This window comes from Oncorhynchus clarkii, chromosome 10 (genome assembly GCF_045791955.1).
Source record: "Oncorhynchus clarkii lewisi isolate Uvic-CL-2024 chromosome 10, UVic_Ocla_1.0, whole genome shotgun sequence".
In the NCBI taxonomy this organism is placed as follows: domain Eukaryota; kingdom Metazoa; phylum Chordata; class Actinopteri; order Salmoniformes; family Salmonidae; genus Oncorhynchus; species Oncorhynchus clarkii.
In genome coordinates this window covers 14,911,574-14,929,717 of record NC_092156.1, presented here as the reverse complement: position 1 = coordinate 14,929,717, position 18,144 = coordinate 14,911,574, and the positions used below count along the sequence as shown (strand labels likewise).

The 18,144-nt window shown below is 43.2% G+C and overlaps 1 protein-coding gene across 2 annotated transcripts in view; it reads right to left on the bottom strand.

Annotated features, from left to right (window-relative positions):
• LOC139418043 (protein Jade-1-like) overlaps window positions 1–18,144 on the bottom strand; it is a 218,416-nt gene that overhangs the window by 30,716 nt on the left and 169,556 nt on the right. For both annotated transcript variants that reach the window (XM_071167151.1, XM_071167153.1), the window contains one exon: window positions 8,833–8,950. In XM_071167151.1, coding sequence (XP_071023252.1) covers window positions 8,833–8,950 — 118 coding nt within the window. The remainder of the gene's footprint in view (window positions 1–8,832; window positions 8,951–18,144) is intronic.

Below are 18,144 nucleotides of genomic sequence, written 5' to 3'. Positions count from 1 at the left end.
TGTCACTTCTCTGCTCTCTCTGTCACTTCTCTGCTCTCTCTGTCACTTCTCCTTCTCTGCTCTCTCTGCCACTTCTCCTTCTCTGCTCTCTCTGTCATTTCTCCTTCTCTGCTCTCTCTGTCACTTCTCTGCTCTCTCTGTCACTTCTCCTTCTCTGCTCTCTCTGTCACTTCTCCTTCTCTGCTCTCTCTGTCACTTCTCCTTCTCTGCTCTCTCTGTCACTTCTCCTTCTCTGCTCTCTCTGTCACTTCTCCTTCTCTGCTCTCTCTGTCACTTCTCTGCTCTCTCTGTCACTTCTCCTTCTCTGCTCTCTCTGTCACTTCTCTGCTCTCTCTGTCACTTCTCCTTCTCTGCTCTCTCTGCCACTTCTCCTTCTCTGCTCTCTCTGTCACTTCTCCTTCTCTGCTCTCTCTGTCACTTCTCCTTCTCTGCTCTTTCTGTCACTTCTCCTTCTCTGCTCTCTCTGTCACTTCTCCTTCTATTCTCTCTGTCACTTCTCCTTCTCTGCTCTCTCTGTCACTTCTCCTTCTCTGCTCTCTCTGTCACTTCTCCTTCTCTGCTCTCTCTGTCACTTCTCCTTCTCTGCTCTCTCTGTCACTTCTCCTTCTCTGCTCTCTCTGCTCTCTCTGTCACTTCTCCTTCTCTGCTCTCTCTGTCACTTCTCTGCTCTCTCTGTCACTTCTCCTTCTCTGCTCTCTCTGTCACTCCTTCTCTGCTCTCTCTGTCACTTCTCCTTCTCTGCTCTCTCTGTCACTTCTCCTTCTCTGCTCTCTCTGTCACTTCTCCTTCTCTGCTCTCTCTGTCACTTCTCCTTCTCTGCTCTCTCTGTCACTTCTCCTTCTCTGCTCTCTCTGTCACTTCTCCTTCTGCTCTCTCTGTCACTTCTCCTTCTCTGCTCTCTCTGTCACTTCTCCTTCTCTGCTCTCTCTGTCACTTCTCCTTCTCTGCTCTCTCTGTCACTTCTCCTTCTCTGCTCTCTCTGTCACTTCTCCTTCTCTGCTCTCTCTGTCACTTCTCCTTCTCTGCTCTCTCTGTCACTTCTCCTTCTCTGCTCTCTCTGTCACTTCTCCTTCTCTGCTCTCTCTGTCACTTCTCTGCTCTTCTCCTTCTCTGCTCTCTCTGTCACTTCTCCTTCTCTGCTCTCTCTGTCACTTCTCCTTCTCTGCTCTCTCTGTCACTTCTCTGCTCTCTCTGTCACTTCTCTGCTCTCTCTGTCACTTCTCCTTCTCTGCTCTCTCTGTCACTTCTCCTTCTCTGCTCTCTCTGTCACTTCTCCTTCTCTGCTCTCTCTGTCACTTCTCCTTCTCTGCTCTCTCTGTCACTTCTCCTTCTCTGCTCTCTCTGTCACTTCTCTGCTCTCTCTGTCACTTCTCCTTCTCTGCTCTCTCTGTCACTTCTCTGCTCTCTCTGTCACTTCTCCTTCTCTGCTCTCTCTGCCACTTCTCCTTCTCTGCTCTCTCTGTCACTTCTCCTTCTCTGCTCTCTCTGTCACTTCTCTGCTCTCTCTGTCACTTCTCCTTCTCTGCTCTCTCTGTCACTTCTCCTTCTCTGCTCTCTCTGTCACTTCTCCTTCTCTTCTCTCTGTCACTTCTCCTTCTCTGCTCTCTCTGTTACTTCTTTTCTGCTCTCTCTGTTACTTATTTTCTGCTCTCTCTTATCTGCTCTCTCGCTCTGTCACTTCTCTGCTCTCTCTCACTTCTTCTCTGCTCTCTCTCACTTCTTCTCTGCTCTCTGTCACTTCTCTGCTCTCTCTCACTTCTTCTGCTCTCTCTCTCACTTTTTCTGCTCTTTCTCTCCCTCACTTCTCTGCTCTCTCTCACACTTCTCTGCTCTCTGTCACTTCTCCTTCTCTTCTCTCCTCAATTTGATTGCCTCGTCAGGTTCGCAAAGGGATTCGTCTTTTCGAAGTGTGTGATTCATTTCCTCTCTTCCTGGGCTTGCTCAGCTGCGGTATGTGTGTGTGTGAGGCACCTCTTACCTGCGCTCGTTAGCGCGACACCACAGAGCCTTTTTCTTTCACACTTCCTCTCACGCTCCCTCAGCCCCAGAGTTCCCTCTCGACACAGAGAGATACACGATCAGAGTTCCCTCTCGACACAGAGGGATACACGATCAGAGTTCCCTCTCGACACACACACACAGAGAGATACACGATCAGAGTTCCCTCTCGACACAGAGAGATACACGATCAGAGTTCCCTCTCGACACACACACACAGAGAGATACACGATCAGAGTTCCCTCTCGACACACACACAGAGAGATACACGATCAGAGTTCCCTCTCGACACCAACACAGAGAGATACACGATCAGAGTTCCCTCTCGACACACACACAGAGCGATACACGATCAGAGTTCCCTCTCGACACCAACACAGAGAGATACACGATCAGAGTTCCCTCTCGACACACACACAGAGAGATACACGATCAGATATCCCAAACACAAGCCACCATCAACTGCATTGTAGGGCTGTGGTTGAGAGAAACAGACACAGGATGTACAAGTACATTACCTTCTCACTACATTGATACATACAGAATTACACTGCTGTGGCTTCCTTCCTGTGATAACCTGAACAAGGGTGAGTTCAGGACAGCAGTATGTGGCCCTGTTCTAATACTTTCAAAACTCACCCTTCTTCCGATCTTCCTTGTCCAATACCTTAAACATGTATCCTTTCCTCCTTGAAGTAATAGGTAATGGAATGGACCCTTCATAATGGATTAGTGAATATGTCAGGGTTCCATTCCCATATGACTACAAGGAAGGAAGGAGGGAAGGATGCATGTGTAAAGTATTGGAACAGAGCCTGCCCCAGTGTCCCACTGCTGTAGAGGCAGATGGGCAGGACCCTCCCTGATTTGCAGTGCTTACAGGGACTGCTGCTCTTCAACTACGGCTGTGTTCAGCCCTAAAAGCATGTGACTCACTCGAGTGGCTTACTCTAAGGACTAGATAGACAGATACAGAGCAGTATTTTCTCCCTGTGGGAGCTGAGACCCAGACATGGCCTGCATCCTATAATGGCATCCTATTCCCTACATAGTGCACTTGTTTTGACTGGGGGGGGGTCTCCATGACTAGCGCAGTGGCGGTCACGAAATTTCGTCAGCCGGTGATTGTCAAGCAAATAACTGTCGGTCCCACGGCAATTGACTGTTAATCAACATAAACACATTCAGCATCTCCTGGATCCACACACTGATGCAGACCTCTGGAATATCTACATTTTAAAAAGTCTAAGAAATCCATGTAATAAAGCCTACACCTTCACAATAAATCCATTCTTTATTTTAGACAGGTATAAAGAAACGTGATATGAACAAAATGTAGTCTATTTCAGAAGAACAGAATAGCATACTCTGAGTTGTCCTTATGTTCGGTCCTGATCGGGCTATGCCATGTCTGTGGGCTACACGAGTACATTTAGCAGACAAGATTTGCTTAGAATTCCGTGGCATTATCTTACACTATTTTATAGTATGAAGAATACATTTGAACAAAGCTGAATAAAATAGAAATATGGGTGTCTTTTATACTGATAACAAGTTCAAACAGGTGTCATTAATACAGGTAACGAGTGGAGGACAGAGGTGCCTCTTAAAGAAGAAGTTACAGGTCTGTGAGAGCCAGAAATCTTGCTTGTTTGTAGGTGACCAAATACTTATTTTCCCCATAATTTGCAAATAAATTCATTAAAAATCCTACAATGTGATTTTCTGTATTTTCTTTCTCATTTTGTCTGTCATAGTTGAAGTGTACCTATGATGAAAATACAGGCCTCTCATCTTTTTAAGTGGGAGAACTTGCACAATTGGTGGCTGACTAAATACTTTTTTGCCCCACTGTATTAGGCTTTTTATTCACATAATAAGCGCAGCAATGCACACACGGCAGTATGCTTTAAGCGCAAATGTTCCATTAGCGGGGAAACACAATTATTAAAAGTTATCACAAATGTGATTATGCATGTAATGCTTTTATTATAAAGGTGAATTTGTATGGTGAAAATTATCTTCCCCCAACTTCAAACTCACAAGCTGCATACGCTGTATGCCAGTTAGGCTGTACACCCATTGTAAAGCGGATTAATGTGCTTCCTTTAAAGAAGTTATTTGGCCACTTTAGTTGTGATACAAACCTTATCAAAACATATAGGCCTATGGGCTAGACTACATGAGGTGTGCTAGGCTACATGAGGTGTGCTAGGCTACATGAGGTGTGCTAGGCTACATGAGGTGTGCTAGGCTACATGAGGCGGGCTAGGCTACATGAGGTGTGCTAGGCTACATGAGGTGTGCGACTATGATTAGAAATAGTCACACAAAAAAGGCATCGTTTCTTGCCTTAAGCTGGGCATCATTCACAAGTGATAATATATCATTCACAATTGATAGGCTAATATTGCCACCTATTATACTATTATTAATTTAATCTTGTCTTTACATACACTAAATAATATGTGTGAAATTGGTTTTGATATAGAATGTACAATTATCATGCACCTGTCTCAAAACAGAGGCAGGGAAAAAAATACATGTTATCCCTTTTCCTGTGGTCCATTTTCATGCCAGCCAGGAAGGCTATACTACTGTTGTACAGATAAGCAATGTGCTGAATATTAGGAAAGTTGAGAAATAAATATAGTATTCCTAGCCTGTAGAAAGCGGATGGGATCCTCCTCTTTTTCTTAGCGGCCATCACTCTGTTTTCTCCCACAATTGCATAGCCTATAGAAATGTAGAGCAACATGATGTCATGGACTCTAATGAAGTATTTGATGTGATTTTCAATTGCATTTGAATTGATGTCAGAGGAATTAGAGAGACAATAGAGCCCTGAATACAGGACATTAGCAACTGACCGTTAGCAAGTTTGGTAGGCTACTAATGACCATCAGTGGCATCAGAGCTTAGAGGAGCCATTATCGTGACTAAATGGTAATTAATTTGACTGCCTTCATGACTCATGTCCGCTGGTGTGCCAGTAATATGGTCACCGCAACAGCCCTGTCCTAGCCGTGTCAGAATCCTGGCTTAGGAAGGCCAACAAAAAGTCTGAGATTTCCATCCCCAACTACAACATTTTCAGTCAAGATAGAACTGCCAAAGTTGCAATCTACTGCAGAGATAGCCTGCAGAGTTCTGTCATACTATCCAGGTCTGTGCCCAAACAGTTCGAGCTTCTACTTTTAAAAATTCACCTTTCCAGAAATAAGTCTCTCACTGTTGCCACTTGTTATAGACCCCCCTCAGCCCCCAGCTGTGCCCTGGACACCATATTTGAATTGATTGCCCCCTATCTTCAGAGTTCGTACTGTTAGGTGACCTAAACTGGGGTATGCTTAACACCCCGGCCGTCCTACAATCTAAACTGGATGCCTTCAATCTCACACAAATTATCAAGGAACTTACCAGGTACAACCACAAATCCGCAAACATGGGCACCCTCAAAGATATCATCCTGACCAACTTGCCCTATAAATACACTTCTGCTGTCTTCAACCAGGATCTCAGCTATCACTGCCTCATTGCCTGCGTCTGTAATGGGTACGCGGTCATACAACCACTCTTCATCACTGTCAAACGCTCCGTAAAACATTTCAGCGAGCAGGCCTTTCTAATCGACCTGACCCGGGTATCCTGGAAGGATACTGACATCATCCCGTCAGTAGAGGATACCTGGTTGCTCTTTAAAAGTGCTTTCCTCACCATCTTAAATAAGCATGCCCCATTCAAAAAATTTAGAACTAAGAACAGATATATCCATCCAGACCTGGCTGCCCTTGACCAGTACAAAAACATCCTGTGGCGTACTGAATTAGCATCGAATAGCCCCCGCGATATGCAACTTTTCAGGGAAGTCAGGAACCAATATACACAGGCAGTTAGGAAAGCAAAGGCTAGTTTTTTCAAACATCCTGTAGCACTAATTCCAAAAAGTTTTGGGACACTGTAAAGTCCATGGAGAATAAGAGCACCTTCTCCCAGCTGCCCACTGTATTGAGGCTAGGAAACACTGTCACCACCGACAAATCTACGATAATCGAGAATTTCAAAAAGCATTTTTCTACGACTGGCCATGCTTTCCACCTGGCTACCGCTACCCCAGCCAAAAGCTCTGCACCCTCCACAGCAACTTGCCCAAGCCCCTCCCCGCTTCTCCTTCACCCAGAGCCCGATAGTTGATGTTCTGAAAGAGCCTAAAAATCTGGACCCCTACAAATCAGCTGGGCTAGACAATCTGGACCCTCTCTTTCTAAAATTATCCGCCGCAATTGTTGCAACCCCTATTACTAGCCTGTTCAACCTCTCTTTCATCGTCTGAGATCCCCAAAGATTGGAAAACTGTCGCGGTCATCCCCCTCTTCAAAGAGGGAGACACTCTGGACCCAAACTGTAACAGACCTATATCCATCCTGCTCTGCATTTCTAAAGTCTTCGAAAGCCAAGTAAACAACCAGATCACCGACCATTTTGAATCCCACCGTACCTTCTCCGCTATGCAATGTGGTTTCCGAGCTGGTAATGGGTGCACCTCAGCCACGCTCAAGGTCCTAAACGATATCGTAACCTCCATCGGTAGAAGACAGTACTGTGCAGCCGTCTTCATCAACCTGGCCAAGGCTTTCGACTCTATTGGGGTGCCACAGGGTTCAATTCTCGGGCCAACTTTTTTCTCTGTATACATCAATGATGTCTCTCTTGCTGCTGATGATTCTCTGATCCACCTCTATGCAGACGACACCATTCTGTATACATCTGGCCCTTCTTTGGACACTGTGTTAACAAACCTCCAAACGAGCTTCAATGCCATACAACACTCCTGGCCCTCGCTACATATTTGACATCAAACCCACTGGCTCCAGGTCATCTACAAGTCTCTGCTAGGTAAAGCCTCGCCTTATCTCAGCTCACTGGTCACCATAGCAACACCCACCCGTAGCACGCGCTCCAGCAGGTATATTTCACTGGTCATCCCAAAAGCCAACACCTCCTTTAGCCGCCTCTCCTTCCAGTTCTCTGCTGCCAATGACTGGAACGAATTGCAAAAATCACTGAAGTTGGAGACTTATATCTCCCTCACTAACTTTAAGGATCAGCTGTCAGAGCAGCTTACCGATCACTGCATCTGTACACAGCCCATCTGTAAATAACCCACCCAACTACCTCATCCCCATACTGTTTTTTTTTGCTCTTTTGCACCCCGGTATCTCTACTTGCACATCATCATCTACACATCTATCACTCCAGTGTTAATGCTAAATTTAAATTATTTCGCCACTATGGCCTATTTATTGCCTTTACCTCCCTGATCTTACTACATCTGCACACACTGTACATTGATTTTTCTATTGTGTTATCGACTGTGCGTTTGTTTATCCCATGTATAACTCTGAGTTGTTTTTGACACACTGCTTTGCTTTATCGTGGCAGGGTCGCAGTTGTAAATGAGAACTTGTTCTCAACTGGCCTACCTGGTTAAATAGAAAATACAAAAAAGCAAACTGATGTTTTTTGTGAGCTAGCAGCAGTAAAGAAAGTGAGTTCTGAGAAGAAGACGGCTGTGTGTTTAACATGAGAGCCAGGCCCCAGCAGAGAAAGAGAAGGAGAGACCGAGAGAGAGGGATGGGGATAGATACAGTATATAGAGAGAGTGGGGGGATGGAGAGAGAGCGAAAAAGCAATTGATAGAGAAGGAAAGAGAAAGATGGAGAGAGAGAAGTAGGGAGAAATAAAGGGACGAGGGAGAAGTCATCCCGTCATTATGATACTGACAGCCTCATCTTTCTCCATCTGAGGGTGCAGACAGAGGACCTGTCTCCATCCAAAACTGCACCTTAATCCTTTTATAGTGCACTGCTTTTGACCAGGGCCCATAGGGAATAGGGTGTCATTTGCGACGCATTCCCTGAAGCAGTGTTCCTTCACGGGGCTGTCTGTGTGTTTCGGCCCCTCATTTCCATGTGTGAATAGCTATGGCTGCATAGAGCCGGGCGGCCAACACAGGCCCCTGATAGCAGTGAAAAGTGCCGAGTCAGGAGGTCTTAATACACAGCGGCGGGCTTTCGGGGCTCTGGAATGATGAACACTGCAAATTAGTACAGGCCTGGGAGACTAACACAACTCCCCGGGCCAACACACCGACACACGCACAAGTGCACACACACAACCGCCCATACACACACCCTTCCATTTCCATACAAACACAGGACCCACTCCAACACACACCTGAACCAACATAGCCTACTCCTCTTTCAAATGTTATGCACATAAATCCCCCCCCCCCCCCCACACACACACACTCTAGTTCCTCCCTCCAGGGAGCCCTAGTTAGTTATTCTGTATCAGACTGGGCTCATTTCCCATTCCTACTGACAGACACACAGGGGAAGTCCTCGTACTCTCTAGCCTAAGCCCTTGACTTCAGCCAGTGTAATAGAGTGTAAGGATTGTCAGGCCTGTGAGTGTTACTGTGGATCCAGTACTGGGGACAGACTGAGGACATGGACTACTATGACGACAGTACCACTCACATGACCGGCTCGGCTGTACTGAGGTCAGGGAGAGTAGGAGCTGTATGGTTGAAATGCCACCCTTGCCCTGTGGTGCCCTGGTCAAAAGTAGCACACTAGAAAAGGAATAGGGGGCCATTTTATCGGCCTATGAGGATAGAGATAGTCTACATTCTAGTCTTAAAGGTTACCTTCCTGTAGACCCAGAGCAGGACAGAATAGGGTGCTGTGTGTGTGTGTGTGTGTGTGTGTGTGTGTGTGTGTGTGTGTGTGTGTGTGTGTGTGTGTGTGTGTGTGTATGTATGCCACTCACCTCCAGCTAGGTCCTCCTCCAGCAGCTGGATCTGCAGGTGGAAGATCTTCTCCTGGAGGTCACACAGAGAAGTCTTCATCTTCTCCCGCCGCGTCACCATGTAGCACAGGTTCCTCACCTGACGTACAGAGGAACACACACAGTCCTCTGAACCATTATAATAACCAGGTTCCTCACCTGATACAGAGGAACACACACATTCCTCTGAACCATTATAATAACCAGGTTCCTCACCTGATACAGAGGAACACACACAGTCCTCTGAACCATTATAATAACCAGGTTCCTCACCTGATACAGAGGAACACACACAGTCCTTTGAACCATTATAATAACCAGGTTCCTCACCTGACGTACAGAGGAACACACACAGTCCTCTGAACCATTATAATAACCAGGTTCCTCACCTGATACAGAGGAACACACACAGTCCTCTGAACCATTATAATAACCAGGTTCCTCACCTGATACAGAGGAACACACACAGTCCTCTGAACCATTATAATAACCAGGTTCCTCACCTGACGTACAGAGGAACACACACAGTCCTCTGAACCATTATAATAACCAGGTTCCTCACCTGATACAGAGGAACACACACAGTCCTCTGAACCATTATAATAACCAGGTTCCTCACCTGATACAGAGGAACACACACAGTCCTCTGAACCATTATAATAACCAGGTTCCTCACCTGATACAGAGGAACACACAGAGTCCTCTGAACCATTATAATAACCAGGTTCCTCACCTGACGTACAGAGGAACACACACAGTCCTCTGAACCATTATAATAACCAGGTTCCTCACCTGACGGATAGAGGAACACACACAGTCCTCTGAACCATTATAATAACCAGGTTCCTCACCTGATACAGAGGAACACACACAGTCCTCTGAACCATTATAATAACCAGGTTCCTCACCTGATACAGAGGAACACACACAGTCCTCTGAACCATTATAATAACCAGGTTCCTCACCTGACGTACAGAGGAACACACACAGTCCTCTGAACCATTATAATAACCAGGTTCCTCACCTGATACAGAGGAACACACACAGTCCTCTGAACCATTATAATAACCAGGTTCCTCACCTGATACAGAGGAACACACACAGTCCTCTGAACCATTATAATAACCAGGTTCCTCACCTGATACAGAGGAACACACACAGTCCTCTGAACCATTATAATAACCAGGTTCCTCACCTGATACAGAGGAACACACACAGTCCTCTGAACCATTATAATAACCAGGTTCCTCACCTGACGGATAGAGGAACACACACAGTCCTCTGAACCATTATAATAACCAGGTTCCTCACCTGACGGACAGAGGAACACACACAGTCCTCTGAACCATTATAATAACCAGGTTCCTCACCTGATACAGAGGAACACACACAGTCCTCTGAACCATTATAATAACCAGGTTCCTCACCTGATACAGAGGAACACACACAGTCCTTTGAACCATTATAATAACCAGGTTCCTCACCTGACGGACAGAGGAACACACACAGTCCTCTGAACCATTATAATAACCAGGTTCCTCACCTGATGTACAGAGGAACACACACAGTCCTCTGAACTATTATAATAACCAGGTTCCTCACCTGATACAGAGGAACACACACAGTCCTCTGAACCATTATAATTACCAGGTTCCTCACCTGATGTACAGAGGAACACACACAGTCCTCTGAACCATTATAATAACCAGGTTCCTCACCTGACATACAGAGGAACACACACAGTCCTCTGAACCATTATAATAACCAGGTTCCTCACCTGATGGACAGAGGAACACACACAGTCCTCTGAACCATTATAATAACCAGGTTCCTCACCTGATGTACAGAGGAACACACACAGTCCTCTGAACCATTATAATAACCAGGTTCCTCACCTGACGGACAGAGGAACACACACAGTCCTCTGAACCATTATAATAACCAGGTTCCTCACCTGATGTACAGAGGAACACACACAGTCCTCTGAACCATTATAATAACCAGGTTCCTCACCTGACATACAGAGGAACACACACAGTCCTCTGAACCATTATAATAACCAGGTTCCTCACCTGACGGACAGAGGAACACACACAGTCCTCTGAACCATTATAATAACCAGGTTCCTCACCTGACATACAGAGGAACACACACAGTCCTCTGAACCATTATAATAACCAGGTTCCTCACCTGACGGACAGAGGAACACACACAGTCCTCTGAACCATTATAATAACCAGGTTCCTCACCTGACGGACAGAGGAACACACACAGTCCTCTGAACCATTATAATAACCAGGTTCCTCACCTGATGTACAGAGGAACACACACAGTCCTCTGAACCATTATAATAACCAGGTTCCTCACCTGATGTACAGAGGAACACACACAGTCCTCTGAACCATTATAATAACCAGGTTCCTCACCTGATACAGAGGAACACACACAGTCCTCTGAACCATTATAATAACCAGGTTCCTCACCTGATGTACAGAGGAACACACACAATCCTCTGAACTATTATAATAACCAGGTTCCTCACCTGACAGACAGAGGAACACACACAGTCCTCTGAACCATTATAATAACCAGGTTCCTCACCTGACGGATAGAGGAACACACACAGTCCTCTGAACCATTATAATAACCAGGTTCCTCACCTGACGGACAGAGGAACACACACAGTCCTCTGAACCATTATAATAACCAGGTTCCTCACCTGATACAGAGGAACACACACAGTCCTCTGAACCATTATAATAACCAGGTTCCTCACCTGATGTACAGAGGAACACACACAGTCCTCTGAACCATTATAATAACCAGGTTCCTCACCTGACGGATAGAGGAACACACACAGTCCTCTGAACCATTATAATAACCAGGTTCCTCACCTGACGGACAGAGGAACACACACAGTCCTCTGAACCATTATAATAACCAGGTTCCTCACCTGATGTACAGAGGAACACACACAGTCCTCTGAACTATTATAATAACCAGGTTCCTCACCTGACGGACAGAGGAACACACACAGTCCTCTGAACCATTATAATAACCAGGTTCCTCACCTGATGTACAGAGGAACACACACAGTCCTCTGAACCATTATAATAACCAGGTTCCTCACCTGACGGACAGAGGAACACACACAGTCCTCTGAACCATTATAATAACCAGGTTCCTCACCTGACATACAGAGGAACACACACAGCAGAGAAATGGCCCATTAAAACCACCCAGCTTCCCTCCCTCCCACTCTCTCTGTATTCAGTCTCAGCCTCCCAAAGGGTTAGGGGTAGAGGTGCAACTAGACTGCAGCCAGACTTCAAGCCCAGACTCCTAGCTAGCCTAATTATCTTAGCAGCAGCATTCCCAAGTCCCCCCTCCACACACACACACACACTGTCAAATCACTTTCATATGTTTTCATGTGTGTTTTGGGGGCTCTGGTTTGGCAGTGGGACAAAATGTGGCTGGTGGAGAAGCAGTGTGTGTGTGTGTGTGTGTGTGTGTGTGTGTGTGTGTGTGTGTTGTGGAGAGTTGGAGCGACTAGCTTCCTCCCAGGGAGCTCTCTGCCTGTCTGGGCCATAGCCAATCCACTGTGAGTAGTTACCAGTAAACCAGGCAGGGGCTGGCTCACAGCCAGGGACAGGATACACACACGTCTGAATGCCCCCAGTGTGTCCTGTGTGAAAGCACATCTGTGTGAGAGTGTGTTTTTCCTCCCCAGTATATCACAGTGGACATCTTTATTAATGTTCCTGAGAGTGTGTGACTAATGATTAGTCATAGTGATGATGGGAAGAGGGGCTGGGGGGAGAGAGAGACACAGATAAAGAGAGGAGAGAAGTCTGCGTGCATGTTTGTGGCAGGCAGACAGACAGAGGGAACAGATCTGTCTGTGTTGTGAGGTGTCCATCCTGTCACTTAGATGGTACAGCATGGCAGAGCTGAGCCACCCAGACTGTCAACAAAGACAGATTTGTTCCCTCTGTCTGGCCGCCCGCCACACAATACATGCACGTAAGCATGCATGAAGACAAACACACACACATAGACAACTCAAGCATACAACACAACACAACACAACACAACACAACACAACACACACACACACACACACATCAAGCATGGCTGTTCTCCTCTCCCTGCAATGTTTAGCCCCACCAGGAACAAAACCGTAATTGTGTCCCAATGTATTCAGCTGATGGGAAAAGTACATTAACAAATGGTTAACAGAGGAGATATGGCCGACACACTGCCGCTGTGTGGGAGGAGAAAACCACAGGCTTAATGTTTGATATCTCTCTCTGCTCGGTTGTTTATTGAGTGGCCAGTATTCCATTACTTCCAAGTAGGATAAAAATAGACACAATGTGGGACACAACGTTCAGTATCTGTGTTTGATTATGAGTGGTGGGGGGAAACAGTTCTCAACACAAATACCTCTCTGCCCCTAAGCAACACAGAGAGGAATGGGGATAAGAGGAGGGCAGACATTCACCTCCCTCCCTCCTTCCCTAATATATAGGACTCTATTCCCTTTATAGTGCACTATGTAGGGAAGAGGGTGCCTTTTAGGACACCTATAAACCTCTCTCCAATACAGACTATCCTTTTCCTTCTGACATTTCTGTCCCTGGATCAGAGCACAGATAACTGCTAAGCAGGGTCTCTCTCTGAAGTGGGATAAGCAAGGCACTATCCTCTCCTGCCAGACACCTGTTGATTAAATTAAGGCCTGATGACACCAGATGCTCTGGTGAACAGGTCTGCGTGCCCACTATCAGAGCACCGATGCCACTCCCCTGACGACCATGTATGGAACGCGCTTTGGAAATGAGGTTGGCCCCGGGCTTAAAGGGCACGACACACGTTAGAGACGACACTAGCCCTGATCCTAGAGTAACAGCCACATGAACTAGAGGGGCTGGCCAGAGCCCCAGAGGGACAGGGAATTATGACCCAAATGTTGCCCAAATGGCTCCCTGTATAGTGCACTATATAGTAGTATAATATATAGGGCTCTGGTCATTATTAGTGCACTATGCAGGGAATAGGGTGCAGCCCTCAGCTCTGAGTCACTGAGTAGCCAGGGATAGTAGTAGGGATGGGTATGAGTAATAGAATCCTCGAATGGACGTCAAAGCTCCACCTTTAACCAGAGATTTAAAAAAAAAAAGTAAATAAAATACTGTAAAACTATTTGGTGGAATGTGCTTTGTGGCTGCCCAAACATGTCCATTTGTGGGGCACAACAAAAAACAAACCAAGCATCACACCATTCTCCCCGCCAAGTCTCATTCACTCAATTGCGTTCAGAGTGCTCCCTTCACACACGCGTGCTGAGTGCACACACAAGCTCACAATTGGCCTACAGAAATAAATGCCTATAAAACCACTGAAAAAAAGGGTCTTTCAAGACCCATTTCAAATGATCAGTCTGAAAAGAAGTGTTCCAGGCACAACATGCGCATCACTGGCAACCTTTTTAATTTGAAAAATATTCTGTTCTATTTTATTCTGTCATATTATCTTTTTTTTTTTTGTATCAATTTTTTAAAACAATAGGTGTTTTAACTGTGTTAAGGGCTCGGGAAATAAAGGTGTCTTGACTGATAAATGAACAAACAAGGCTATGCCATTGCACAGCTATAGGCTTCTACAAGCTAGCTCCACTGCTGAGGTTATTGCCTTTTGGAAGACTGTGTTCCATGATATAATATAACCAGTTGATATTACAGACTGTGTTCCATGATATAATATAACCAGTTGATATTACAGACTGTGTTCCATGATATAATATAACCACTGGATATTACAGACTGTATTCCATGATATAATATAACCACTGGATATTATAGACTGTATTCCATGATATAATATAACCAGTTGATATTACAGACTGTATTCCATGATATAATATAACCACTGGATATTACAGACTATGTTCCACGATATAATATAACCAGTTGATATTACAGACTGTATTCCATGATATAATATAACCACTGGATATTACAGACTATGTTCCACGATATAATATAACCACTGGATATTACAGACTATGTTCCACAATATAATATAACCACTGGATATTACAGACTGTATTCCATGATATAATATAACCACTGGATATTACAGACTGTATTCCATGATATAATATAACCAGTTGATATTACAGACTGTATTCCATGATATAATATAACCACTGGATATTACAGACTATGTTCCACGATATAATATAACCAGTTGATATTACAGACTGTATTCCATGATATAATATAACCACTGGATATTACAGACTGTATTCCATGATATAATATAACCAGTTGATATTACAGACTGTGTTCCATGATATAATATAACCAGTTGATATTACAGACTGTGTTCCACGATATAATATAACCACTGGATATTACAGACTATGTTCCACAATATAATATAACCAGTTGATATTACAGACTGTGTTCCACGATATAATATAACCAGTTGATATTACAGACTGTGTTCCACAATATAATATAACCAGTTGATATTACAGACTGTATTCCATGATATAATATAACCACTAGATATTACAGATTATGTTCCACAATATAATATAACCACTGGATATTACAGACTGTATTCCATGATATAATATAACCACTGGATATTACAGACTGTATTCCATGATATAATATAACCAGTTGATATTACAGACTGTATTCCATGATATAATATAACCACTGGATATTACAGACTATGTTCCACGATATAATATAACCACTGGATATTACAGACTGTATTCCATGATATAATATAACCAGTTGATATTACAGACTGTGTTCCATGATATAATATAACCACTGGATATTACAGACTATGTTCCACGATATAATATAACCAATTGATATTACAGACTGTATTCCATGATATAATATAACCACTGGATATTACAGACTGTGTTCCATGATATAATATAACCACTGGATATTACAGACTGTGTTCCATGATATAATATAACCACTGGATATTACAGACTATGTTCCACGATATAATATAACCAGTTGATATTACAGACTGTGTTCCACGATATAATATAACCAGTTGATATTACAGACTGTGTTCCATGATATAATATAACCACTGGATATTACAGACTATGTTCCATGATATAATATAACCAGTTGATATTACAGACTGTATTCCACGATATAATATAACCACTGGATATTACAGACTATGTTCCACGATATAATATAACCAGTTGATATTACACACTGTATTCCATGATATAATATAACCACTGGATAGTACAGACTGTGTTCCATGATATAATATAACCACTGGATATTACAGACTATGTTCCACGATATAATATAACCAGTTGATATTACAGACTGTATTCCATGATATAATATAACCACTGGATATTACAGACTATGTTCCACGATATAATATAACCAGTTGATATTACAGACTGTATTCCATGATATAATATAACCACTGGATATTACAGACTGTATTCCATGATATAATATAACCAGTTGATATTACAGACTGTGTTCCATGATATAATATAACCAGTTGATATTACAGACTGTGTTCCACGATATAATATAACCACTGGATATTACAGACTATGTTCCACAATATAATATAACCAGTTGATATTACAGACTGTGTTCCACGATATAATATAACCAGTTGATATTACAGACTGTGTTCCACAATATAATATAACCAGTTGATATTACAGACTGTATTCCATGATATAATATAACCACTAGATATTACAGATTATGTTCCACGATATAATATAACCAGTTGATATTACAGACTGTGTTCCACGATATAATATAACCAGTTGATATTACAGACTGTGTTCCACGATATAATATAACCAGTTGATATTACAGACTGTGTTCCATGATATAATATAACCAGTTGATATTACAGACTGTGTTCCACTATATAATATAACCAGTTGATATTACAGACTGTGTTCCACGTTATAATATAACCAGTTGATATTACAGACTGTGTTCCACGATATAATATAACCAGTTGATATTACAGACTGTGTTCCACGTTAAAATATAACCAGTTGATATTACAGAATGTGTTCCACGATATAATATAACCAGTTGATATTACAGACTTTGTTCCACAATATAATATAACCAGTTGATATTACTGTTTAAAGAAACTAATCTTAAATGGCCCTCGCTTTCTTATTGACTGTGTACATATATATGTACACAGTCACACGGGGCAGCAGCTAGCCTAGTGATTAGAGTGTTGGACTAGTAACCGGAAGGTTGCTAGATCGAATCCCCGAACTGACAAGGTAATCTGTCATGCTGCCCATGAACAAGGCAGTTACTCAACTGTTCCTAGGCTGTCATTGTAAATAAGAATTTGTTCTTAACTGACTTGCCTAGTTAAATAAATGTTAAATAAAAACGGAACAATTTAGCAATTAGGATTTATTATCTGTAATGGTTATGATAAATTAGGCATTGTTGCGATTTGTTGGAAAGATTAATGCGCACATATTGTTTTTCTAATGCAGGTCTTGTATTCTAAAATAGGTTTTTGGTTTTTGAGTACTCAAAATATATATATATATATATATATATATATATATATATATATATATATATTTATATATATACAGTGCCTTGCGAAAGTATTCGGCCCCCTTGAACTTTGCGACCTTTTGCCACATTTCAGGCTTCAAACATAAAGATATAAAACTGTATTTTTTTGTGAAGAATCAACAACAAGTGGGACACAATCATGAAGTGGAACGACATTTATTGGATATTTCAAACTTTTTTAACAAATCAAAAACTGAAAAATTGGGCGTGCAAAATTATTCAGCCCCCTTAAGTTAATACTTTGTAGCGCCACCTTTTGCTGCGATTACAGCTGTAAGTCGCTTGGGGTATGTCTCTATCAGTTTTGCACATCGAGAGACTGACATTTTTTCCCATTCCTCCTTGCAAAACAGCTCGAGCTCAGTGAGGTTGGATGGAGAGCATTTGTGAACAGCAGTTTTCAGTTCTTTCCACAGATTCTCGATTGGATTCAGGTCTGGACTTTGACTTGGCCATTCTAATACCTGGATATGTTTATTTTTGAACCATTCCATTGTAGATTTTGCTTTATGTTTTGGATCATTGTCTTGTTGGAAGACAAATCTCCGTCCCAGTCTCAGGTCTTTTGCAGACTCCATCAGGTTTTCTTCCAGAATGGTCCTGTATTTGGCTCCATCCATCTTCCCATCAATTTTAACCATCT